Source organism: Lutra lutra, chromosome 4, assembly GCF_902655055.1.
Source record: "Lutra lutra chromosome 4, mLutLut1.2, whole genome shotgun sequence".
Taxonomy (NCBI): Eukaryota; Metazoa; Chordata; class Mammalia; order Carnivora; family Mustelidae; genus Lutra; species Lutra lutra.
The window spans coordinates 197,474,301-197,498,335 of NC_062281.1; the positions used below are offsets into that span (position 1 = coordinate 197,474,301).

Sequence of the window (24,035 nt, forward strand, 5' to 3'; positions counted from 1 at the left end):
GGGGGGGACGCCCCGGGCCTGAGGCGGGAAGTGCAGATTCCGCCCCCTGCTCATCGGGGGACACGTTCTCGCCTCCCGGAGGAGCTTTTGCTTTGCCTTGTCCGGGCCTTGTCCGGTCACGTAAGCTAGTCGCGGGCGGGAGGTCACACCTGCGCTCACTGCCGCCGCCGCAGCGCGCCACCGCCGCCGCCCCGCACGGATCCCAGCTGGCGCGGCGCAGAGGGAGCACCGCGGCTGCGGCGCAGCCACGCGCTGGTTCGCATCCTCGCGTCTCCTAGCAACGCCAAAGATGGCCGGCGCGCGTGGACTCCTGGGGAGTGTAGTTCTTTTCCTTCCCAGCTCGGTCTGGGGCCGGGCCATTAGGACCCGGGCGCCCTAGCCTACACTTCCTAGGTTGCTCCGCGCGCCTCCCATGGCCTCGCGAGAGCTCTGGGCCAGAACCCATCCGGGGAGAGGGAGTTCTCGCGGGGACTGCCGGGAGCTGTAGTTTGAAGCTGGGAGTCGCGCTGCCTGGTACTGGGGTGGAGGCGGCAGAAAGACTACAAATCCCAGGGAGCGTGGCCCGACCGCCCGGAGGGCGGGGGGTACGAAAGAGGAACGCTAAGGGCGCGGGGGTGAGTGAGGGGCCGGGGGCGGGAGCGCGGACGGTGGGGCCCGGGGGGCGGACCGGGGGCGGGCGGGGGCGGGCCGGGGGCGGGAGCAGGGGCAGGGGCAGGGGCGCAGGGGGGCGGCCTTGGGGCGCGGACGCCCGGGCCGGGCGGTCTCGCAGGCGGCGCGGGGCGCAGAGCCGGGACAAAGGGCCGCGGGGACCCGGTCCCCCTCGGGCTACCGAGTGTCCCGCAGGTGCAGTCCGCTAAGGGAGCTCGTCGGTGGCCGGACTTAGGCCCCCCCCCACGTCCCCGAAGTCGGGGGAGCCCCAGGAGGCCGCGCCCTCGGGAGCGAGCCCAGGCGGCAGAGGGAGGCCCCGGGTGCCCGGGAAGCCGTCGCCAGGCTGGCGCTCTCCCCGGTAGCCGGGCTCTTGGCCGGTGTGTGGCCCGAAGCAGTCCGGGTTGCGTCGGACGGTGGGCGTTCGAGGAGTGCGTTGGCGCCGCGACACTGAGGAGTTCGTTCAAGTGTGTGTTAAGACCAGGTCGTTCGGATACGTCGGGATGCGGCTTTTCGGGCCTTCACGGAAGAGCGTTTTGGCAAACGCAGCTTCTCCCCGCAAAAACTGTTTTCTGAGCCTTCTTAACCGCTTCGTCTGTGAAACTCGGAGCTGTCACACTTGGCCCCGTCTTTGTGGTTTTCTTGGTGTGGCTGCGCTCTGCGGAGGGGGCGGACTTGGGTCTTGTCTTTCTCGTGGGTTTTAGCCCCGGGGAGGCCTGGTGGAGGCGGCCTGGGCTGGGGATGGCCCACCCGGATTGCTCCCATTCCCACTCCCGGGGAAGCGCCGCTGGTCAGTAGTCTGTGTTCAGCCAGAATCTTAATGGCCACATTGTTTTTAGAAATTCCTAGAAGGAAGTAAAACCTGAATTATCCAGAAAGTTGGTTTTCCTAGCACATGCACCCCCCGACCCCTGCCCTAGCATGTTCCTCCCCAAAGCAGAGCAAATGGATGTCTTGGTGGGTGATCTCCTGAGTGGACTGGTCCACAGGCAGCACCCCAGGACCCCAGAGGCACCTCCCAACCCTTCACTTACTCTCATATCCAAGGTGAGCTGCGATTTGTCATCTAGCTCATCGGAAGAGGGACTGTAGCACTGAAGCCCTGGGAATTCCGCATCCCCAAGGCCAAGGATGCGGGAGTGGTTTTCCAGCATGCAGACCCCCCCCCGCCCCCCGCCAGCTCCAGGGGGTGCAGACCCCTCAGGTGTGTGGAGCCCACGTAATGCTGGGCACTGGGTGTCCACATGCCATTCCTGGCATCTGCCATACATGTCAGCGGGCTGGAATGTTCCCTTACGTCCCGTGAGGTCGTTGGCAGCGTTTACTTACTTTTTTTTTAATTTTAAGATTTTATTTATTTACTTGACAGACGGCAGAGAGAGTGGGAGAAGCAGGCTCCCGGCCGAGCAGAGAGCCCGATGCGGGGCTCGATCCCAGGACCCTGAGACCATGACCTGAGCCGAAGGCAGAGGCTTAACCCACTGAGCATTTACTTTCTATCACAGCGTGAGATGGGATGTTTTTTTTTTTTTTTATTAAAAATATTTTATTTAGGGGCGCCTGGGTGGCTCAGTGGGTTAAGCCGCTGCCTTCGGCTCAGGTCATGATCCCAGGTCCTGGGTTCAAGCCCTGCATCGGGCTTTCTGCTCAGCGGGGAGCCTGCTGCCTCCTCTCTCTCTGCCTGCCTCTCTGCCTACTTGTGATTTCTCTCTGTCAAATAAATAAATAAAATCTTTAAAAAAAAATTTTATTTATTTGACAGAGATCACAAGCAGGCAGAGAGGCAGGCAGAGAGAGGGGGAAGCAGACTCCCTGCCAAGCAGAGAGCCCGATGCAGGACTGGATCCCAGGACCCTGAGACCATGACCTGAGCCGAGGCAGAGCTTTAACCCACTGAGCCCCCCATGCACCCCGAGATGGGATGTTTAGCGCAGCAAGTTCTTACTTTTTCCTGAGCGTCAGACTCCATGCTTGCTTCCTCTGCTTGCCGAGAGAATAACCAACAGTAAGTTCTCTGATGGGGGGAGGTCCGGTGGGCCGGCCTTGTGCCCCCATCAGTGCAGGAGACCCAGAGCTGAAGACCCCCCTCCCCCGCCTCCCCTACTCCGCCGTCCAGCCACGGCTGCCGAAGGCGGGGGTCGGAGCTGCGGTGGATATTTGTGTGGTCACTCAGGCGAGGCTCCTGGCTGGAGGGCGGGTTTACGAGGTGGTCCCGTCAGCACCTTCCCTTGTTTGCGGACCACACGCAACCCCACCCACTTAACCCCGATGCGTTACTTGTTCAGAATCACAGCGACCTGGAGGCTCTGTGTCTTCACTCAGACTGATTCTTGTAAGGAAAGTGAGCTGCGAGACAGTTTTGTACAATTAAATTCTCACCAATTCTTCCACTACCACGTAGACATGTTTTTACCCAGTTCTCTAACTTTCGGGCTCCAGGACGATTTTTAAAATGAATGGCATCTCTTCAGTTAGTTACTGGGTGACGCCCGCACAGTGAGACACATAGGCCCAGTTTGCCCAGTTTTGACAGCCGCATCCAGCTGTGTGACCTGCACACCTGCCGAGATAGGAGACGATTCTGTCATCCGTGACAGGTCCCTCGTGTTGTGGGCTGAATGGTCATGTCCCCCGGATCCACGTTTGGAGCCTCCCAGTGCTTTGGTGTTTGGAGGGACCTTCAGGAGGTGGTGGTGGTTAGACGAAGTCGTGCGGGTGCGCCGCGTGGTGGGATTAGTGCCTTTATGAGAAGAGAGAGAAATCTGCTCGCAGGCCCAGGGGAGGCCAGGGGACACGGCAAGCAGGCCCCACCCGCACCCGGGAAGGGCCCGCGCCAGCCGCCGGGTCTCTGGAATCTCGGCCCTGGGCACCTGGGCCTCAGCCCCGGGGTGTTGCTGGGTTGGCACACCTGGGACGCACCCAGGTGCCCTTATCAGTCCTATGAGGCAATTGGTGGGGTTTCTGGGCTTTGGCTTGTATGACTAAGGGGTCCTTGTGCACATTTTCTATGGTGTGTTTTTCTTTCTCTTGGGAAAATCCCTGCGTGCGACCCTGCCCAAAGGGCCTGCTGAACAGAGTGTCCTGGGGGCCTTAATCTGCGTTTCCTAGAGCTCAGTGATGCTGAGCACTTTTCCACCACTTGTCGCCATTCGCACCTCTTTTCCGAAATGTCCGATCGAGTGTTTTGTCCTTTTTAAAAAACTATCAAGTTGTAAAAGTGCTTTTTTATCTTCTGGGTAACAGCTTGTCGGACCATATTGCAAATACGATCTCCCGTTCTTTGACTTGCTTATTCATTTTATTAGTGGCTTATTTTAAAAATACACTTAAGAAACTTTGGAGTAGTTCTAGATTGGCAGAAAAGTGGCAGGATGGCCAGTTTCCTCTAATATCCGCACTTAGGACTGCGCAGAGCCTTTGTAGAAGCTGAGAAGCCGCAGTGCTATGACCCTGTTGTCTACACTGCAGACTTAAGATTTCACTCGGTTCCTTGGTGACCCTGTCCAGGTCCCGCAGTGCGTTGAGTGTCCCAGCTCCTTTGTCCTTTCTGGGGTGGGCTGGTGTCTTGGACTCTCTGGTGTTCTCATGACGGTGACAGGTTTGAGGAGGACTGCACAGGTGTTGGGTCGGACGTCCCTCATTCTGGGTTTGTCTGCTGTGTTTCGCAGTGGGTAGAGGGGGGTCGTGGGTTTGGGAGAGAACACCCTGGTGGTGAGGTGGCCCTGTCGTCCCAGGCTGTCGGGGGGTGGCTGGCGTCTGGCGGACAGCCTGGGGTACGTTGGCCTGGCCACCTGGTCCGGGTGGTGCCTGCCGGGCGTCTGGTCTCCCTCCTGTCTTCTCTGGCGGCCGCCCAGTGAGGCAGTCGCCCTGCACCGGGTGGGAATGAGCCGAGACCCCCGCGGTGGGGTGGCGGCAGGGAGGACTTCAGGAAGGAGGCTTTCTCTGGCCCCCTCCTTCCGTCAGCGGGGGCTCCTGGGTGTTTGTCGCGTGTGGGGACGCTCCAGCGCTGGTTTCCCCGCGCACGTCGTTCCGGCCTGGGCCGCAGGGGCGCCTTCTCGGTTGGGGCCGGGGTACTTCCCTCCCCGCTGGCGCTGCCGGATGCTCCGGGCTCGTCGTGCCTGCCTGGCTCAGCCCGAGTCAGCCAGTTCTCCAAGGAGCCCTGTTTCTCTTACTGGAGGACGGTGTGTAGAAGCCAGGATCTGGGCCCTGGGGTCCCTGCCGGCGGGCGTCCCGGCGGGCGGGGCTGTTCTGTGTGTGTGTCTGTGACTGTAGCCCGGAACACGCTTGCTTGCAGCCTTCCTGTCCGACCCTGGCTCCCACCATCCACCTTCCATTTCCTCCCTCCCTCCTTCCTTTCTTTGCTTCTGTCTTTCTTTCTACCTGAGGCGGGGGGTAGGAGGCAGAGGGAGAGAGAGAATCCCACGTAGGCTCCATACCCCACCCGGGGCTCGATCCCAGGACCGTGAGGTCACGACCTGAGCCGACATCAAGAGTCAGCTGCTTAACCAGCTGCGCCACCAAGGCACCCCGTCCCCCACCATCCATTTTCGTATCTGTCCAGCCCAGCCCGGCCTCCGTGTGCACATAAAGCAGTTTCAGAATTGTTCACCCGCATTCCATACCCACAAGAAGCGAGTTTCCTGACGAGAGGACAGTGTTCGTGTGTGGTCCTTTTTATCTGTAGCCTCCCAGGCCAACATCATGTTCCAGACGTGCTGGGGTCAGCTCCTTGTTTCCCAACCCCTTCAGCATGTTGATGTCACAGACTTCTGGCCGTTAAAATCAGTGGTCACAGTCTGTGTTCCGCCTTGAGATCCCTGACATTCTCTTTAATTTTTTTTTGTATACATTAAACTTTGTTCTCTGTGACATATGCTTTTATGGGTTTTGAAAAATGCATAGACTTGTATCCACCATAATGGTGTATTTTGATGAGATGTTTTTGATATTGATAAGTTTAATTTATGGCTTGGTTTTCTTTTTCAGTTCATGCTTTCAGTGTCCTTTCTAAAAGTCTTTGCCTAAGCAAGTCACCAAGATGGTCTCCTGCTTTTTCTTCTAGAAGCTTTGTAGATTTTTGTGTGTGTGTGTGTGTTTAGCTTCACGATCCATCTCTAATTTCCTCATCTGATCTGAGTGTGCGTCTAGTTTTTATTCCCTGTGTGTAGCCGGTTGTCTGGCACCATTTGTTGCAAAACTATTTTTCTCCATTGAATTACTTTGGCATCTTGTCAAAAATCATCTGTGTTATTTCTGGATTCTGATTGGTTACATCGATCTGTTTGTACTTTAATCAATCCAACTGTCTTGTGCCTTTATAAGTCTTCAGGTGAGGGCGTGTAAATCCGCTATCTTCTTTTTAAAAACTGCTTTGCGCATGGGTGGCTCAGTCGTTAAGCGGCTGCCTTTGGCTCAGGTCATGATTCCAGAGTCCCGGACCGAGCCCCACATCAGGCTCTCTGCTCGGCGGGAAGCCTGCTTCTCCCTCTCCCGCTGCCCCTGCTTGTGTTCCCTCTCTCGCTGTGTGTCTCTGTCAAATAAATTACAAATCTTTGAAAAAACAAAACAAAAAAGAGCTGCTTTGGCTCTTCTAGGTTCTAAGCATTTTTTTTTTAAATTTATTTGACAGACAGAGACCACAAGTAAGCAGAGAGGCAGGCAGAGAGAGAGGAGGAAGCAGGCTCCCCGCCGAGCAGAGAGCCTGATGCGGGGCTCGATCCCTGGACCCCGGGATCACGACCTGAGCCGAAGGCAGAGGCTTTAACCCACCGAGCCACCCAGGCGCCCCTAAGCATTTTTTTAAAAAAAGATTTTATTTATTTATTTGACAGAGAGAGATCACACGTAGACAGAGAGAGGAGGAAGCAGACTCCCCGCTGAGCAGAGAGCCCGAGGCAGGGCTTGATCTCTGGGATGACGACCTGAGCCGAAGGCAGAGGCTTAATCCACTGAGCCACCCAGGCGCCCCTAAGCATTTTCTTGTAAATTTTAGCATCGGCTTGTGGAAAAAAAGAATCAGCTTGTGAATTCCTCAAAATAAAAGCTTCTGTAATTTTTTTTTAATTTTTTTTTATTTATTTTTTTTAAAGATTTTTTATTTATTTATTTGACAGAGAGAGATCACAAGCAGGCAGAGAGGCAGGCACAGAGAGAGGAGGAAGCAGGCTCTCCGCCGAGCAGAGAGCCCGATGCGGGGCTCGATCCCAGGACCCTGCGATCATGACCCGAGCCGAAGGCAGCGGCTTAACCCGCTGAGCCACCCAGGCGCCCCAAAAGCTTCTGTAATTTTGATCGGCACTTTGTCAAGTATAAAATATGTAGGGCAGCTTACATCTTAATAATATTGAATTCTCTAACCCACTGACATGGGTTAATGGACATTTCCATTACATACAAATGGCGCATATAATATACGCCATAACGGCACGTCCTTCCCCTGTTAGATGTTGAATTTCAGCAGTGTTTTCTAGTTCTCAGTATCTAGGTCTTACATATCTTAGAGTAAATTTATCCGCAGGAACCAGCGGTTTCTTTTTACATGCCGTTGTGAATATCTAGGTTTCATTTTCCAATTAGTTGTTGCTGGTACATAGAAACAACAGTAGATTTGTGTATTGACTTTATATTCTTGGAACATTGCTAAGTTCACTCATCAGTTACACTAGCTTTTTCTGTACATTTGTTAGGGTTCTCCATGTAAGTAGTCGTTCCATCTGCACAGAGACCCTGTATTGGCTCTCTCCTTGCTGCGTTGGCATCTACAGGACAGCATTGAAGAGAAATGCTAAGATTGGATACCCATGATGTCTTCAGTCTTCGGGGGAAATGCCCTATATTTCATTGTTAGTATGGTGTTAGCTGCAGGTTTTTTAGAGATGTCTTTTATCAGGTTTGGTGTATTTCCTTCTAGTTTTAGTTTGCTGAGAGGTTTTTTTTTTTTTTTTTTTTTGCTGAGGGTTTTTAACATTAACTTTCTTCAGAGGAATTTAATCAAGTCTAGTCTCCACATAGCATTGGCCGTGTACTGGGTCCCATCTGGAGTGACTGAGCCTCGAACAGCCGCAGCAAGAGGAGTCGCTCTCGAGGGACGGGACAATCCATAGATGCTAATTATGTTGTGACCCAGGTGCTGGATGATCACACAAACACTTCCCTCCCAATTTTTACTTACATTCTAGTTAGTTAGCACAGGATTGGTTTCAGGGTAGAATTTGGCGGCTCCTCACTTACACAGAACACCCAGTGCTCGCGGCGGGTGCCCGCCCGAGTGCCCCTCCCCCGCCTTGCCCACCCCCCCCACCTCCCTTCATCAGGCCTCGGTTTGTTCTGTCTCTCAGTGTCTTATGGTGTGTTCCCCTCTGTTTCCCGCTCTCCCATATGTTTCCGTGTTTTGTTTCTTAAGTTCCACATGGGTGAAGTAATTTGGTATTTGTCTTCTCCCTGACTGACTGACTGTGCTCAGCGTGATACGTACCAGCTCCGTCCATGTCCCTGCAAGTGGCAAGATTTCCTTGTCTTTGGTGGCCGAGTACTGTCCTGTTGTACACACACCACATCTGCTCTGTCCGTTCATCAGTCGCGTTTGGGCGCTGCTCGTAGACTGTCTGCTGTTCACGACGCTACTAGAAATATCAGGGTGCATGTGGCCCTTCGGAGCTGCACTTGTGTATCTGTGAGTGAATAGTAGTGCAGTTGCTGGGTCATAGGGCGATTCTGTTTTTAACTCTCTTCAAAAAGATTTATTTCTTTATTCATGGGGGGAGGGGCAGAGGGAGAAAGAGAATCTCAAGCAGACACCACCACCCCGCCACCCCGCTCTGAGCCTGAAGCCCAACATGGGGCTTGATCCCGGGACCCTGAGATCATGATCCGAGCTGAAGGCGGAAGCTTAACCCACTGAGCCACCCAGGTGCCCCTATTTTTAACTTTTTCAGGACCTTCCACGCTGTTTTCCAGAGTGGCTGCACCAGCTTGGGTTCCCAGCAACAGTGCATGAGGCTCCCCTTTCTCCACAGCCTCGCCAAGGCCTGTTGCTTCTTGTGCTGTTGATTTCGGCCGTTCTGACTGGTGTGAGGACGCCTCACTGTGGTTTTGATTTGTGTTTCCCTGACGTCGAGCGATGCTGCGCATCTTTTCTTGTGTCTTTAATCGTCTGGATGTCGTCTTTGGAAAAATGTGTATTCATGTCTTCTGCCCATTTCTTTTTTTTTTTTTAAGATTTTATTTTTTTATTTATTTGACAGAGATCACAAGTAGGCAGAGAGGCAGGCAGAGAGAGAGGAGGAAGCAGGCTCCCCGCTGAGCAGAGAGCCCGATGCGGGGCTCGATCCCAGGACCCTGAGATCATGACCTGAGCCGAAGGCAGCGGCTCAACCCACTGAGCCACCCAGGCGCCCCTCTTCTGCCCATTTCTTAACTGGATTATTTGTTTTGGGGATGTTGAGCTTGGTAAGTTCCTTACAGATTGTGGTCAAACAAACACTTTATTTTATTTTTTAAAGATTATGTATTATTTGACAGGGAGAGAGCACAAATGGGGGAGCAGCAGGCAGAGGGAGAAGCACGCTCCCCACCAAGCGGGGAGCCCAACACGGGGCTCGATCCCAGGACCCTGGGATCATGACCTGCGCCGAAGGCAGAGGCTTAACAGTTGAGCCCCCCAGGCGCCCCTCAAACAAACACTTTAAAGTAGGTTTAATAACTATATTCAGTGAGGTAAAGGATACACTCCTCTTGAACAAAAATATAGGAAATCCCTGTAAGGAAATAGGATATGTACACACACACACACACACACACACACACACATTTTTAATGAGCCAAATGGAAATTTAAGAACTGAAAAATAGAGCGTCTGAAATGAAAACTTTACTGAGTGGTCATAGTAGAATGAGAGTGACAGGAAATAGTTGGTGACATCAGAGATTGCTAGAAGTCATCTCGTCTGAAGGAAAAAGGGGGACTGATTAGGGTAAGTGTCTAGGACACGGGTAATCACAGGCTCCAGAGGAAAGGGGAGACGCACAGTGGGGCAGAAGAGATACGTTTAGGAACAATGACTAAAACCTTTCCAGACTTGGTGAAAGACATATAGGAAAAATGGAATAAAGTCACACTTAGACACATCATTTGCAAATTATTGAAAATTTAAGATTAACTTTGAAAATCTTGAAAGCAGAGAAAAGCAACAGATCACATACAGTATAGCATTGTAAAGACTGAATCAGGAGCCACAGAGGCAGGAGGTGAGTGGGACTGCACCTAAAATATTAGAAGAATTCTATATCCTCCAAGAGTGAATGTTAAATAGAAGTATTTTCGGAGAAAGGGAAACTGATAAAATTTGTTGCTGTCAAGCGTGCACTGCTAAAAATGCTGAAGAAGTTTTTGTAGCCTGAAGGTCAGTAGCAGAGAGAAACTCGGATCTCATGAACGAGGTTGGGCATCAGGCACAGTGAATGTTAGGGGAAGTGTTTTAAGTACGTGCGTCTTAAAAAATTCAGACATTTCTCGTGTATGGAATGTATACAGTTGTGGCCCCGAGAATGGTGAAGGGCACGAGAGCCTGTGGGGTTTCAAGGCTTCTCTGCTTAGAGGCAGCCGTGCCGCACTCTCCGTCGGTGGGGGAGAGGGTGCATGTGGCAGTCCCTGGAGCAGCAGTTATAAAAGTATGCAAAGAAGCATAACCAAAGAGCCAGAAGATACACTGAAGGGAATTCTTGAAATACTCCCCGTGGGAGACAGGGCAGCCGCTTAGAAAGGTAAATAAACACTTGCCTTGACCCCGTCGTTCCAGTCCTAAGTATCTCCCAAGAGGAATGAAGACAATGTCCACACAGAGACACGTACAAAAATGTCCACAGAGCTTTATTGATAGCCTCTGCAGTCCAGAAACAGCCCTGGCGTCCGTCAGCAGGTGGAGGGCGAAGGCCACGCTGTCACTGTCACCACGGAGTTACCGTTCAGCCATGAGGGGAATGACGTGCTGCTGACTCTGGAGACGACTGGCTCGGTGGAAGGAGCCGGGCGCAGAAGTGGGCACGCCGTGTGGCTCGTTGACGTCGGATTTGAGACCGCGCAAGCTGGTCCTCCGGGACGGAGGCCTGTGGATGCCTGAGGCCAGGCTGGAGGGAGGGACGGCAGAGGGGCTCAGGCTCCCCCCGCAGTGGCAGGGACATTCCGCTCCGTGTGTCTGAGCGCACCGGTGGTGTGCTTTAGATGGCCGCGGCCGGTTTTGGGCAGTTTACACCCAGGAACATCGACTAACTGGCAGATGAAAGCGTTGAGTAAAATCTGGGACTTCTGAGGGCGCCTGGGGGGCTCAGTGTGTTAAGCGTCTGTCTTCAGCTCGGGTCATGACCTCAGGGTCCTGGGATGGAGCCTCAGGTTGGGCTCCGTGCTCCGTAGGGAGTCTCCCCACCTCCCTCAGCCCCTCCCCACTGCTTGCGCTCATACTCTCTCCCTCTCCCTCCCTCTGCCTCAAATAAAATCTTTAAAAAAATAAATCTTGGACTTCTGATTTCCTGAATTGAAAGGGTGTTTTATGACTTAGTATGACCCTGGAGATGCTTCTTACCACAGAGTGAACTGAAGGGTCCATGACTGTTAGGGTTTCCACAAGGCAGAGAGAGATGGTCTCTGCGGAGCACACATGAAACAGACAAAAAGGAAGAGATTTGATCACAGCCTGTGGGTGAGGGTCAGTGCATCTATGATGTCAGCAATTGTCCAAGAAAAGAGAAGGTGCATTTTGGATGCATTTTAAATGGGATGGCATGAATAAGGGGCAGGGAGGGGGCTCTTAGCAAGGCCTGATAGGTCGCTCCTGCTTCTGCAGGGCTAGGACAGAGCCACAGCCCCTGCCCCAATATTGCTGTCACGCATGCGTCACCTTCCCCATGCTCAGAAGCCTGGGCCCACAGTGCAAGGAGGCTGTCCGACACCTGTGGCGATGGGGCTCTTGCCCAGGGCCCCCCAGGCTGGAACTCACCCGCCGCCGCCTGGTCCTGAGGCCGATGAGGGAGGGGCTTCTCGTTCCCTGGCCCACCGTGTGTTCCTTGCTGACCCAGTTGCTGCCGTGGAAGCTTTGTCTCCAGGAACCTGAACAGGTGCCCTGAGTAACAGCTCTTTTTGTCGAGTAAGAAGTCTTTTTAGAGGTGGCTTTTAAATGTCCAAGTATTTAGCCAGCTGTGTCGCCGAGGGATTAGGATCACGGTCACTGTGTTGCGGGCCAACAGGGATTTGTCGAAAACTTCATTTACTGCAGGGTCTGTGCAGATTAGTTTTCTCTGGCCGCATTGGGAATGTGACAGCTTCAGTCCCAGACCACACGGGCTTCGGGGTTGGAGTTTGCTGGTGTCACGAGAGGCGCCTGTAGTGCATGGGCTGTTCTGCCGCTCCCGCTGCTCTCACTCCGGAGCCGTCCTCAGTCGCGGCTCTAGATGGCGCTTCCATCACCCAAGATGACATCGCGCCTGCAGTTTCCAGGACAAGGGCAGGGCAAGCAGTAGAAAATGACGAGGAGGCCGAGGCTCCCCGATGGGTCTGTGTTGGCCCCAGGGTTGTCTCATTGCCAAGGTGCTCTGCCTCTTGGTGAGATGCTTGAATGGGCGTTTCCCTAGGACAGAGCGAGATGGCAGGTGGACACGTCCTCCCCAAGCTCATGAGTCGAACGCCCTTCTGCTTCGTCCTTTCAGGAGGCCGTGAATGGCTGAGAGCTTTGGAGCAAGGAGTGAGTCCGTCCAGATCCAGAGGGGTTGAGGACAGCCCCTGCAGTCCTCAGCTCCGGGGCGTCCTTTCAGTAAGTCGGGCGAGCCTACCAACAACGGGCCTCACCGTCTATCTTGATTCGCAGGCCTGGGACCAGGGGTCTGCGGCTTCTTAGCGATCCCGCCCTGCCTCTGGATGTCTGCAGCTCCCATCTCGGAGGGCCAGGTAAGGGTCCTGCACCTCGGCCCCCGCCTGGTGCCCTGGGAGGAGGCAGCCGCATGTGCATGGTGCCCCGTCTGCACGGTGCCCCCGTCTGTTGCAGACCGGTGTTCTGGAACATGGCACTCCAGCGTGCCGTTCTCCTGGTGGGCCTCCTGGTGGAAGTTGCCAGCAAATCCTCGGAAAGTGCGGTAGGTGTCCCATCACCCAGGGGCGTGAGTGCCGGGAAGTGACGTTGGAGTCCTTTCTGGAGGCAGTGCGCCCTGCACCCAGAGGGAACTCACCCTTCAACCTTTGGGGGTCACTGTTGCTCTGGCCCTGGGGACAACTGACTGTGGCCACTCTCGGGGTCAGAGAAGCCCGTGCCTCCTGGAGAGCAGCAAACACATGTTCCCCACCTGCCACCCACTCTGTTCTGCCCCCAGAACCTTTTTGTTCTCTTTGCCAAATGGATCTTGTTGCTGGAGCTAGAAAAGGGCCTCTGGCACTGAATGCAGCCTGCAGGCTGCCTGCCCAGCTCGGGGTGGGGGGAGACTGTGTGCTCTGGGCAAGCGACGGCACCATCAGGCAAGGTCTGCCCCAGGCCTCTTGCGGCCAGGTGTCCTTGCTCTCCCGGGCCGGTGACACGGGTATGCTGTGCCCGGCCGTGTCCGCGTCCACCCAGCCACACATCATCCAGGCCTTCCAGAGGATGGGGACTTCCAGCCACTCTACCTCTGCCAGGGGCGGGGCAGTGGGATGGCTGGAGTGTCCCTCGTGGGCTTGACCTCAGCCATGAACTGGCCTTGGACCCCTCCTGTGGTGGTGTGGGAACTCCACACCATTCCTTAGACACCCCTCACTGCTCCCTGTGTTCGTCATAAGAAACAAAAGTTCAGCTGTGATAGATACACACTGAGCCAAGCTTCCGCTGGGAACCCCTCAAGTCTGGTCCTGTAAATGCCAGAGCTCAGCACGTCTGTTCCCCACTTGGAGCCTCCTTGGTACACGCAGCAGGCATGAGTTCCTGACCCACAGGCTGCCCTGGTCTGAGCACTTCCTCTTTGGGGACCCCCCCCCGGGAACCCCTGCTGGAGGGCAGCTACAGGGGGCTGAGAATAGCACGGCCAGGACCTGTGGGGTGACTCCTTTCTGGGCAGCAAAGGGCAGACTTGCCTTACCGGGGAGGCCATGGGTGCATGGGTTTATCTTCATATTTTATTACAGTCTAGAAAAACATATGTTTCCTTTTCCTGGGAAGGAGCCCACATGTGGAGCTGGAGTGAGGGGTTTAGCACCTCTAATTGTTTAATTTTCAAAGCCGCCATTTGGCAGGTGGTGGGTAACGCAGGCACACCTTGTTCTGTCGCACTTTGCAGACTGTACGCTTTTTACAGATGGAGGGCCTGGGGCCATCTGCTGTTGCGTACCCCGTGGGTGCCCTGTTTCTGCGGCATGTGCTCACGGCAGGGCTCACAGCAGGTGCTCAGAGCAGGGCTCACAGCAGGTGTCAGCAGCTGCTCAGAGCAGGTGCTGAGAGCAGGTGTCACAGCAGGTGTCACAGCAGGTACTCACAGCATGCCTCTGTGCCATGTGTGGGGAATCCTTGCAGCGGTTCAGGCTTCTTCATGACTGTCCTGTTTGTTATGGTGACCTGTGATCAGTGATTATGACCTGCTAAAATCTCGGTGATGGTCAGCATTTTGTATCGGTAAAGTATTTTAAGTTAAGCCGCGTACCTTGTGTTCTAGACACAATGCAGTTGCGCACTTCAGAGACCTCAGTATAGTATAAATGTAACTTACGTACACTAGAAAACAAAAAATTCACTTGATTCACTTTATTGTGTTCTGGAACGGAATCCACAGTATCACAGAGGTTTGCCTATAAATAATGTTTTGGGTTGAAGTGCCCCACCCTCTACCTACTTGTGGTCCGTGGGGCTGAGTGGCGGTAGCTGTGCTCCAGACCCCAGAGACCTGCCTGCAGAAAGGGCCACAAGCACCCAGCACGTCCTAGGCAAGGCCTGAGTGGTCAGCCAGGCGGGCAGTGGAGGACAGTGACTGCATAGACCAGAGCGCACCCACAGCCCAAGCAGTACCCTTAGGACCACTCCCTGCCCCACCAGGTTGCCCCAGCCCGGGCCTCTGGTCGGCCTCTCTGAGTGGGCCCCCAAGGGACCCCCTTCCTGGCTTCTGGGAATCTGCTGCTTAGGAACGTGCTTGTTTATTCCGTTTCAGACACTCACTGGGGACCTCAAGTTCTGTCCCAGGAAGTGTCCATGTGGGGTGGCTACGTGTGCTCCCCTCGCTCTGGCTAACAAGGGATGGTCACCCGATTCAGAATTTAGAAGAGGCCAGAGCTGTGGGCACTGGACCTGGCTCATGCGGTAACCTCTGTGGGTGCCGTTTTCAGCCTGGCCTACTTGTCTCCCCCGAGCCCCCAGCCATGGGCTCTGGGAGCTCACCGCTCTCTCCCCTCTAGGGCCAGCAGCCTGAGTGTTGTGTGGACGTGCTGGACGTCAACACCACCTGCGGGGGCACAAACCTGTGTGGTCCAGGTAAGCTGCTTTGCACCAGCCGACCTTGACCGGCCTTGGTGACCAGGCCAGTGCTCGCGCGAATGCTGTGGAGGTCCCCTTGGCTGGTGGGAGCAGGCGGGCACACAGTCCCCTCAGGAAGGACACTGGGGGTGCCCGGGATGTAGGCGAGGGGCCAGGAGCGTGGGCAGAAGCAGCGGGGAAGAGACAGGACCCCAGCCGAGCCTCCTTCCCGGCTGGCTCTTGGTCTCTGGTGGGGACTGTGTTTCCTCCTATGGCATGGGCGACCTCCACGTGGGGCCTCTGTCTCCTGCTTCTCGGGGACAGGAAGGGAGGCCAGGGCCCCTCTTGCTCCTGCTTCTTTTAAGGGTCTTCAGCTGGAAATATGTCTTGTGTGCAAGAGGCATATTATGGTTTCCCTCAGTCCCCCGTTGGGAACTTTATTCCCAGAATGTTTCACATATTAAAGCCAAGCTGGGGCGCCTGGGGGGCTCAGTTGTTAAGCGGCTGCTTTCGGCTCAGGTCATGATCCCTGGGTCCTTGGAGGGAGCCCGCATCGGGCTCCCTGCTCGGCGGGAAGACTGCTTTTCCCTGTCCCACTCCCCTGCCTGTGTTCCTTCTTTCGCTGTGTCTCTGTCAAATAAATAAAATCTTAAACCCAAAAAAGCCAAACTGCAGAGAGAGTTGGATTGGAAGTTTGGAAGTTGTGAGATAAGAGCCTGGCAAAGGGGGAGAAAAGGTGTCGATGGAACCGGAAGAAAAGCGCGAGTGTGAGTCACCGTCCCGCGCCTCGCCAGAGGGGCCTCTCGGCCGGGCGGCGGTCAGTCCCCCGCGGCGGGCGCGCCGGTGTCCGGAGCCCGCGGGCAGGCAGGCCTCCCCGAGCGGGGCCGCCGCGTGGTGCGAGCAGTCGGGTGTTGAGTAAGGGGCATTTCTTGGGAAACAAAAGAAAAATGTTGACGGTTGGAGCCAACTTGAAGTCTAGTTTTCCTGCAGGGCAGTCGGCTAAGTGCGCGCTAGACGTTGGAGTCGAGGCCGAGTCGGGGAGGGAGGACACAGACGCAGGGTCTGACGGGTTCGGGCTGGCGCCGTGCGTGTCGCCGCGGAGGCCGTGGGGCTCTCGCGGACTTTCTCGGGGGCCGCATGGGAGGCAGCGAGGGGTTTCTCCGGAGCGTGCGTCCTCACATCTGGCCGCAGCCTGCAGGCGCTGGGAAAAGGGCACTTTCAGTTCTTACTGATTCCAAGTCAGGAGGGCGGGAGGAAAGCGGAAATGTTCGTTTGGAGAGTCGTAGCCACGTGTTGGAGGAGACTGGGAGGTTTCAGGAGCCCCCAGCGCACGGGTGAACAGATCCTCAGACACGATGAACAGCAGCGGGGTCTGACGCCCACGCAGGTGCCTCGCAGACACGTCACCCCGACTCCTACCAAAGACCGTCACGGCGAGACATGGGTTTGCTCTTAGAATAAGTCCGGCCTCACACACGCGGCCACGTACGTGCAGCGAGGACAGTGACTGACCACTTAGGCTCTCTGAGTCCACCTTGCTGGACCTTTCCACAAGGGACCCTAGATTGGACTCCCGAGGCCGGGAAGCCAAGCCAAGGACTGGCCATCAGACCTCACCTGCAATACCTCTAGATTCTGGTGAATTCCTCTCTTCTCAAGGTCCCGATATCCTCAGTTTCCTGGACTTGCCTGGAAGTGACCTGGTTCACCTGCGAGGCTGAAAAGCCAGTAAGCCCGGAATCCGTAGTTTTTCAAAGGGGCTTCTTGGCTTCATAACAAGCTCCTTGGTCTTTCTGGTCACCGGTGCTGGCTCTCTAGCTGTCCCTTGTCCCTGCACACAACAGCCCAGCCCGGGGCCTCCAGGAGGCCGGCAGCCCTGGGCAGCTTTTGCCCAGTTACCAACCCCGCACCCCGCTGTTCCCAGGTCTCTGGGCCCACAGCACCACAGGCCCTGCTGTGGTCAGGCTTCAGCCCTGCCATCCACTTGGTGTCCCTGCAGAAAGGCCTTCATCTCACAGTGACACACTGTGTGTGGATTAAACATCAGTAAAATTCACCATGAAGGACGTGTGGCCTGTGGGTTGCCTCCGGACGCTGCCCCCAGCGCAGCTCTAGGATCAGGTCCAGCTCAGGGCCCGCACTCAGCGTTGATCCAGCATGTATCTGCCCAGCCGCTGGGCTCAACGTGGGAGATATGAAGGAAAAATCAAGGTGTAAGACACAGTTCCTCCCCTTAAGGGGTGCCCTGACTGGTCAGCAAAACGGATGGTCTGTAAACCGCTGGCCAGTGGGAGCCGGGCTGCTCCTAGCGCCAGGCAAGGCTGAGCTGCTTGTAGTGGCATCTCTCTGGGACCTCCCCAGGGATGGGGGCAACAGAGGGGCAAGGGACACACCTGGACTGGAGACAGTGCCACCAAGGGCGTGGGCCTGGTCCCCTACGGCTCCTGTGGAGGCAGGGGAGGGCCCAGTGGCCAGGCTGCCGCAGTCCTCTCCAGAGCACAGGCCGCGCACGGCACTTGCCTGTCTTGGGTTCCCGGGCTGTCCGGGGTATTTTACAAGATGTGCAGGAAAGGAGCCCACAGGAGCCCCGGGGGTGAGAGCTCTGTACGGCTCCTGTCAAGTGGGTCTTTTTCTGAAATTGAATGCGCCATTCCACCCAGGCTTCCAGAACGAGCTAGTGAGCATTCTTGGATGAATTCTGAGTTTCACAATCTCAGAATATGGACAAAGCCCAAAGGCAGGGGCTGACGCACTGTCTCCTGCACAGGCTGCTACAGGCACCAGAATGAGGACGGCAGTGTCCACTGCGTCCGCTGCAGGAATGGTACCTACAGCTCTGAGTGCAGTGGCCGCCCCGTGGCTCCCCCTGCCGGGCCCACCTGGCCTACGTCCCACCGAGGGGCTGCGTCTCCAAGTTCTGGAGGAACAGGTGGGACTTGCCCTTCTTGTCCCCACAGCCACAGGTGGCCCACTTTCCCTGGACCACCGTCCATTGAGGGGACCCCCCCACCCGGTCCCCTCTCTCCCCAAGTCCTCTTGTCTGTGCAGGACAGCCGTGGGGTGAGGGCTGCTCTGTCCCCACGGCCTCCTCCCTTTCTGGTTTCCGACCCGTGATTCCCCACTGCGCGGTGTCGCTGGCTCCCTGGGAATCTTCAGCAGCGTCCCTGTGTGTGGTCTGGACCTGCCCCGGGAGCCAGCTGCACTGATGGCTCTGCTTCCCCACAGTCGCTGGCTGGGGCGCCCAGTTCCCGGTGAACCGGAGCACAGGGACGCCCGGGCAGCCAAATCTCGGTAAGTCTCTGGCTCACCAGGTGAGGGCAGGGCCTCTGCCCAGGTCCTGGTGGAGGAGGGGGTCGCCGTCTGCTATTCCCAGTGCACATGACCACTTACGCTAGCCTCAGCAGGGCCACCACCATGGCCAAGGTCCTACTGCAGCCCAGGCAGGAGATCTGTGGTTAGGGACCCGCCTGACCACAGAGCAGGGCTGGTGGAGCCAGCAGCCCCTGGGGCTGGGGTCACTGGGCACAGGCAGGAGGCCCTCACACATGCCCCTGAGCAAGTCTTGTGAGTGGAAACCCTGACAGCTGCGCACCTCACCCTTTGCCCCGGGCCTGGCCCACCCAGCACCCCAGTCCATGGGAGCTTAGGACGCTCAGTTGGCTGGCGATGGAACGGCGCCCTGAGGCCCCCTCACCCCCATCCCCTGAGGCTCTCCTGAGGGTATAGGGCTCAGACTGCAAACACCGCATGTCAGGCAAGAGCGCCCACCACAGCCTGGGCCTCATGGGGAAGACACAGTGCCCACCTCCTGCTCGCTCTGTCCTCAGCTCGTATCCCGTCCTATCTGATGTGTGGCCCACCAGCCGTGGAGGCTCGGCCGTGCTGCAGGGGCCACAGCAGTCAGGGAGCAGGACCTGCCCCAAGAGTGGTTACCTCCTCTTCTCAGGTGACCAGGTCGTAATGGGGGCTGTGTGTCCCCCAGTCACGGTGCCTTCAGCGGAGGGTGTGCATGTTGGACCTGGCCTGAGGGCTCCGGCTTTCTGCACGGGTTTCAGGACCAGACGCAAGTGGCCTTGCGCTGACCTAGGCCACCGAGGCCGCCTCCAGGACAGCCGAGTTTTAGGGTGGGGTCGGCGCAGATGGCCCCGACCTCCTGTAACACCGTGCTGGGTCTGGCAGTGGGGGTACCATTGGAGGAAGGCTGGCAAGTCTGGTTCCAGAGCCCTTTTCCAGTGCAGCAAATTCGGGGCAGGACACGCCAAATCTACCAGGACTCATGCCCCTAGATTTCAACACAGCAGTGGCCGCACCTCATGCCTGTGTCTCCGGGTCGGAGAGCTGCCCCTCCACGGGCGTCTAAGAGCACTTGCCCCACAGTTACCCTCCAGAGCCCCCAGCCGTGGGCCCGCCCACCCATCCTGACCCCGTGTTGTGGAGAAGGGCAGGCGTCACGGCACCAGGAAGGCCGCCTAGGGACAGGGAGCCCCTGCCTGTGAGTGAAAGGCTGTGACCGGGCCGGGGTGTGGGGCCCCATAGTCTGCGCCGGGGGAGATGGGGACCCCAGGGCCTGGCACCCTAGCCCTCAGCACCCCACCTCCCTGTGACAAGCCTGAGGCCTAGGGAGCCTGAGCCCCTCAGACCCCACAGCCAGGCGTCTGGGCCTGCAAGGGACCCAAGCCCCTGGGTGCGGAACCTGTGAGGGCACAGGCGTGTTCCGGGGACGGGGGTCTGGGGAGGCCCTCTGAGGCCCACCCAGGCAGCCACTCACTTTGCTTGCAGGGAGCCCTCAGGTGGCGGCCTCCCTCTTCCTGGGGACACTGTTGGTCAGCTCCGGCCTCATCCTCTCTGTGGCCGGCTGCTTCTACCTGAAGCGCACCAGTACACTCCCCAAAGTGTTCTACGGAAGAGGCAAAGGTACGCGGGAGGGTGCCGGAAGGGTGCTGGGCAGTGCACACCCCCGGTGGGGCCCCGGGGCCTGCCTAGGGGACACAGAGAAGCAGGGGCTGGGGCTCCAGACGCCACTGTCCAGCCGGAGAAACTCCTCACAAAACAGAAAGGGGACCGGCTTGTCCGTGGTCCTTGTGTCTGAGTAAGAGGGGTGGCCTGGCTTAGGGAGGCTCCCGTGTAGGCCCCGTGGGCTCTCAGGGTGAAGGTGTCGGTGTGACTCCACTGGGGGCCGTCACGGCGGGGCTGCTGAGTGGGGGTGGGGGGAGGTGACATCTTGGGGCCACCTGCCTGCGGCGTCCTCCCCCCATCCTGCCCCCCACCGGGAGTGGGGGACCCTGGGGTCCCTGCCACCCTAGCTGGCTCTGGGCTTGGATGCCGGACCTGCCTCCCTCTGGAAGAGGTGGGCGTCACTCCTGCTGTGCCCTCGGGGTGCCAGGCAGGTGGTCCGGCCACCCGCACGGACTCTTCCGTAGACAGTGCTAGTGGGTGAGAAGCCAGAGCCTCCTCGTCTGGCCTCCGGGAGACCCCGTCTGCCCATGCAGAGCCAGCGCTGGGTGCCCCCTGGGGCCTTGGAGCGCCCAGGACCTGACCCGGGCCGGTCGGGACGGGTCCTCCTGGGTCAGCCCAGGGAGGCTGCCGCACGGGAGTGGCCATGGGGGTCCTGGTGTGCCAGCGTGGTGGCTGCGGTAGACCCGCTTGGGGCCTCTGCTCCTGAACACCCCCAGAGCTGGGCTTGGTCAGCCTAGGCGGCCACCAAGAGCACAGGGACGCATAGCAACCTCCCCAGTGGAGGTGAGAGGAGGGCCCTGCGGGGGTCTCTCTGAGGCATGGCCCCAGCCCTGGGCCTCCCCTGGGGCTGAAGGCGTCCTCGTGCCTGTGTTCCTGGTGGTGCCGGAGACCAATGGCAGTGTGCCTTCTGAGGGCTGGCTTGTCGCTCTGCCAAGAGGCCGGGAAGGGCGGCTCTCCCTGGGGTGCTTGGGGGCCCCCACCCCAAGAGCAGGTGGGCAGTGTGGCCGGACAGACAGCCAGGCCCCGGGCCCTGCTGGGTGGTCGTGTGGAGGAGGGACTGGGCCGAGCCTGGAGTGGGGGAAAGAGCCTCTGCAGGCCCTGGGACCCCAGGCGCGGGACCCCTGCCCCAGGTGACCCCCGTGTTTGCCCGCAGCCCCTGCCCTGCAGCCTGGCGAAGCTGTAAGTAACCTGCAAGGATGGGCCGAGCGCCCCGTGTCGTGGGCCCCAGGGCTGGGGGCCGCCCGCTCTTCTCACTGTGCCTTTTCTCCTTTTCAAGGCTGCCATGATCCCCCCGCCGCACCCTTCAGGTATGTCAGCCCTCATCTCAAGGGGAAAATTTCAAAATTCTCCTGCCCTTGGGGTCGGCCACTCTTCAGGGATGCTGCAGGGCTGGGTTCCACGGGCGCCTGGCCCTGCGGCTCTCAGGACACGGGCCAGGTCCCCCCCAACCAACCACAGCTGTCCTACCTTTCCCTTCTGTTCCTTTTGATTCCTGACATTTTACTCCTGACATGTTGAGTCTTGGGAGAGAACGAGAACCCCCAGCACAGAGTCTGAGGCCACCCCGCAGCCTGCGCGTGGCCCTCACCAAGTCCCAGCTCTGCCTGGGTGGCGGGTGTGGGGAGCAGGCTGGCCTGGGCGTAGGGCCTTCCTGCGGTCCCTCCAGAGCGGCTGGTACTTCAGATGACTGGGTCAGACGTGCCCCACCTCAGATGATTCCAGGAGTAGGTGCACTGGTCAGCCCTGTTCCAGACGGCCCCATGAGCACAGAGAGGTTGGGGGACTGGCCCGTGGTCGCCAGCTACAGGCCATGGAGCAGGAGTCTCCTGGCCTCCACAGTCTGTGTTGTTGCTGCTGTGCGCAAGTCTGGAGTGGGGACAGGGGAGGATGTCCCTCTTCTGTGGGGACAAGGCTACATCTGCTCTGTTCTAGAGAATACTTGTTTCTGATTTCTCTAACCCAGTACCATCTAGAAGCATCTCGAACTTCCCTGTGTCAGTCCCCCAGGGCCCCCGTAACGGTGGTCACAGGCGGGGGCTTGAAACGACAGAAATGTACTCTCTCACGGTCCAGGAGGCCAGAAGGCAGAAGTCAAGGTGGGGGCTGGGGGGGCACTCCCTCCTGAGTCTCTAGGGGAGGGAACTTGCAGCCCCCAGTGGCTCTAGGCGTCCCTGGGCTGGTGACCACACCACTTGGCCCTGTCTTCATGGGGCTTCTCCCGGGTCTCCTCCCTCTGCTCCCTCTTGGGAGGACGCTGGTCGCTGGATTTAGGGGCCCCCCCCCAGATAATCCAGGAGGATCTCATCTCAAGATCCTTAATCACATCTGCAAATTCCCTTTTCCAAGTAAGGTCGCACCTGCAGCTTCTGGGGCTTCAGACATGGGTTCATTTGGGGGCCACCCTGTGTGCATCATGGGACCCGTTGCCTCTGTGTCTTGTGAGAGCAAGGCCCTCACCCAGGCCGAGGTGCTTGGGGCGCGGGGCACTGGTGTCTGTGATGAGTGAGGCCTTCATCAGACACTCCCTGAAGCAGCAGCAACTCCGCTCACGGGCTGGGGCTCAGTGGGACCTCCTCCCCTTGACTGCTCCGCACCCCACCCCTAGGAGCTCCAGGGAGGGCCAGTACCCAGGGCCATCCTTCCCGTCCCGGCCCCACTCTGACCCTGCCTGTCTCTGACCCTGTTTCAGTGCGGAAGCCGCGTTATGTCAGGCGCGAGCGGCCCTTGGACGGGGACACAGGCTCCACGGCCATCTCCTCGGTGGAGGCCCGGGTCAGCAATGTCTGACGCGGGGACCCACCCACAGCTCCGCACACCGCCTTGGAGAGAAGCCAGCACACGAAGGGCAGGTGCTGCCTGGCGAGGCCTCGGGTCAGGTCTGGACACAGCCCCTGACTCAGCGTGGCCACCTCCCAGCAGTAGATGTGGCCACAAGTGCTTCCACCCCCCCAACGGCTGCTCAGTGTAATGGCCTGGGAGCCGCGTCCTTGAGCCAGGCTGGAGACTGCGGCGGGGGTCGGGGGTCTGGGTCCCTCGGGAGAGACTGCTCCCAGCGGTCAAGAGCCTATGAGGCCTGCTGGGCTGCTCCATGCCTGGCAACGCTGGGGGCTCGGCCCCTCAGCCTTTCCAAGCCCACCATGGGCAGACATCCCCACACCACCAGGCCGGTTGGCCTCCTGGCATCCCCTCTCGGATGGTGTCCAGGCATGGGGAGGTGTGATTTGAGCACTGGCCCCTCCAAGGCTGAGGCGCCCACCGGGCTGTCCTATAGCCAAGGCCCCACCCCCCGACCCCCAAGCCCAAGCCCACCACACACTTCCGGGAGCTGCAGAGGCGAGCTTCCTGGTTTCTTACTGACTTGGGTCAGTTTTAAGCAGAAAAGGCAGAGAGACTGCTTTCCTCCTCTGTCTCCTGCCCATGATCCGCTCTCCATGTTGGGCCCAGGAACGGGCTCTGGCCTGAACTGCTGGAGATCAAGGCCATGTCCACCCAGGGTGACATTCACCTGTGACTTCTGCCTGGGTAGCCTGGTCTCAAAGGACCTGTGGAGGGCCATGCTGGCCAGTGGTCCTGCCCCAATTGCCCCAGGCCTGGAGATGCATTTCTGGCCCCGGCTGGTTACACATAGACCGGGGTCCCCAAGAGAAAGGAGCGTTTGTGGCCATCTCTCACACACTGGGCTCGGCACTGATCTTCCCACATTCTCATTCGGGACTGATCTCTGTCCTTCGACGCCTGGGCCGTGTCCCAGGGGCCCAAGGCAGGGCCTGCACGCTCAGCTCCTGTGTCCCTTCCGCACCGTGACGCCTGTCCCAAGCGTTTACTTGAACCACTGGTCCAGCGGCTGAGAGGGCGCGCCAGCTTCCAATCAGTGTCAATAAACTATTCAGGGCTTTCTTCCCCCATTCTTCCTGCTCCCGAGTTCATCTGCTCCTCAGCAAGCATGAAGCCCCACCTGCACTACCGTTGCGGGGGACTGCCCTTG

General features: G+C 57.8%; 1 protein-coding gene across 10 annotated transcripts; it reads left to right on the plus strand.

Moving 5' to 3' along the window:
* The first annotated feature begins 170 nt into the window (after positions 1–170).
* C4H1orf159 (chromosome 4 C1orf159 homolog) lies at positions 171–23,955 on the plus strand. Of its 10 annotated transcripts, XM_047726445.1 has the most exons (10): positions 174–614; positions 12,342–12,579; positions 12,677–12,764; positions 15,037–15,112; positions 17,862–18,023; positions 18,320–18,385; positions 19,874–20,008; positions 21,204–21,229; positions 21,327–21,357; positions 22,740–22,980. In XM_047726445.1, exons 3-10 carry the CDS (start codon positions 12,693–12,695, stop codon positions 22,835–22,837), a joined length of 666 nt encoding a protein of 221 aa, XP_047582401.1. In that variant the 5' UTR covers positions 174–614; positions 12,342–12,579; positions 12,677–12,692; the 3' UTR covers positions 22,838–22,980. The 10 variants fall into 10 exon arrangements, with proteins under 10 accessions (XP_047582396.1, XP_047582397.1, XP_047582394.1 ...); XM_047726438.1 differs by having other exon boundaries at positions 172–614; positions 12,500–12,579; positions 21,204–21,357; positions 22,740–23,955; XM_047726437.1 differs by lacking the exon at positions 174–614 and having other exon boundaries at positions 12,342–12,376; positions 12,500–12,579; positions 21,204–21,357; positions 22,740–23,955.
* The last annotated feature ends 80 nt before the right edge of the window (positions 23,956–24,035 follow it).

Coding starts and splice junctions, on each gene's coding strand:
- C4H1orf159 (XM_047726435.1), top strand. CDS start 12,352: ATGGCTGAGAGCTTTGGAGCAAGGA. Junction 15,113..17,861: donor CACAAACCTGTGTGGTCCAG/GTAAGCTGCTTT, acceptor TCTCCTGCACAG/GCTGCTACAGGCACCAGAAT. Junction 18,386..19,873: donor GCCCGGGCAGCCAAATCTCG/GTAAGTCTCTGG, acceptor CTTTGCTTGCAG/GGAGCCCTCAGGTGGCGGCC.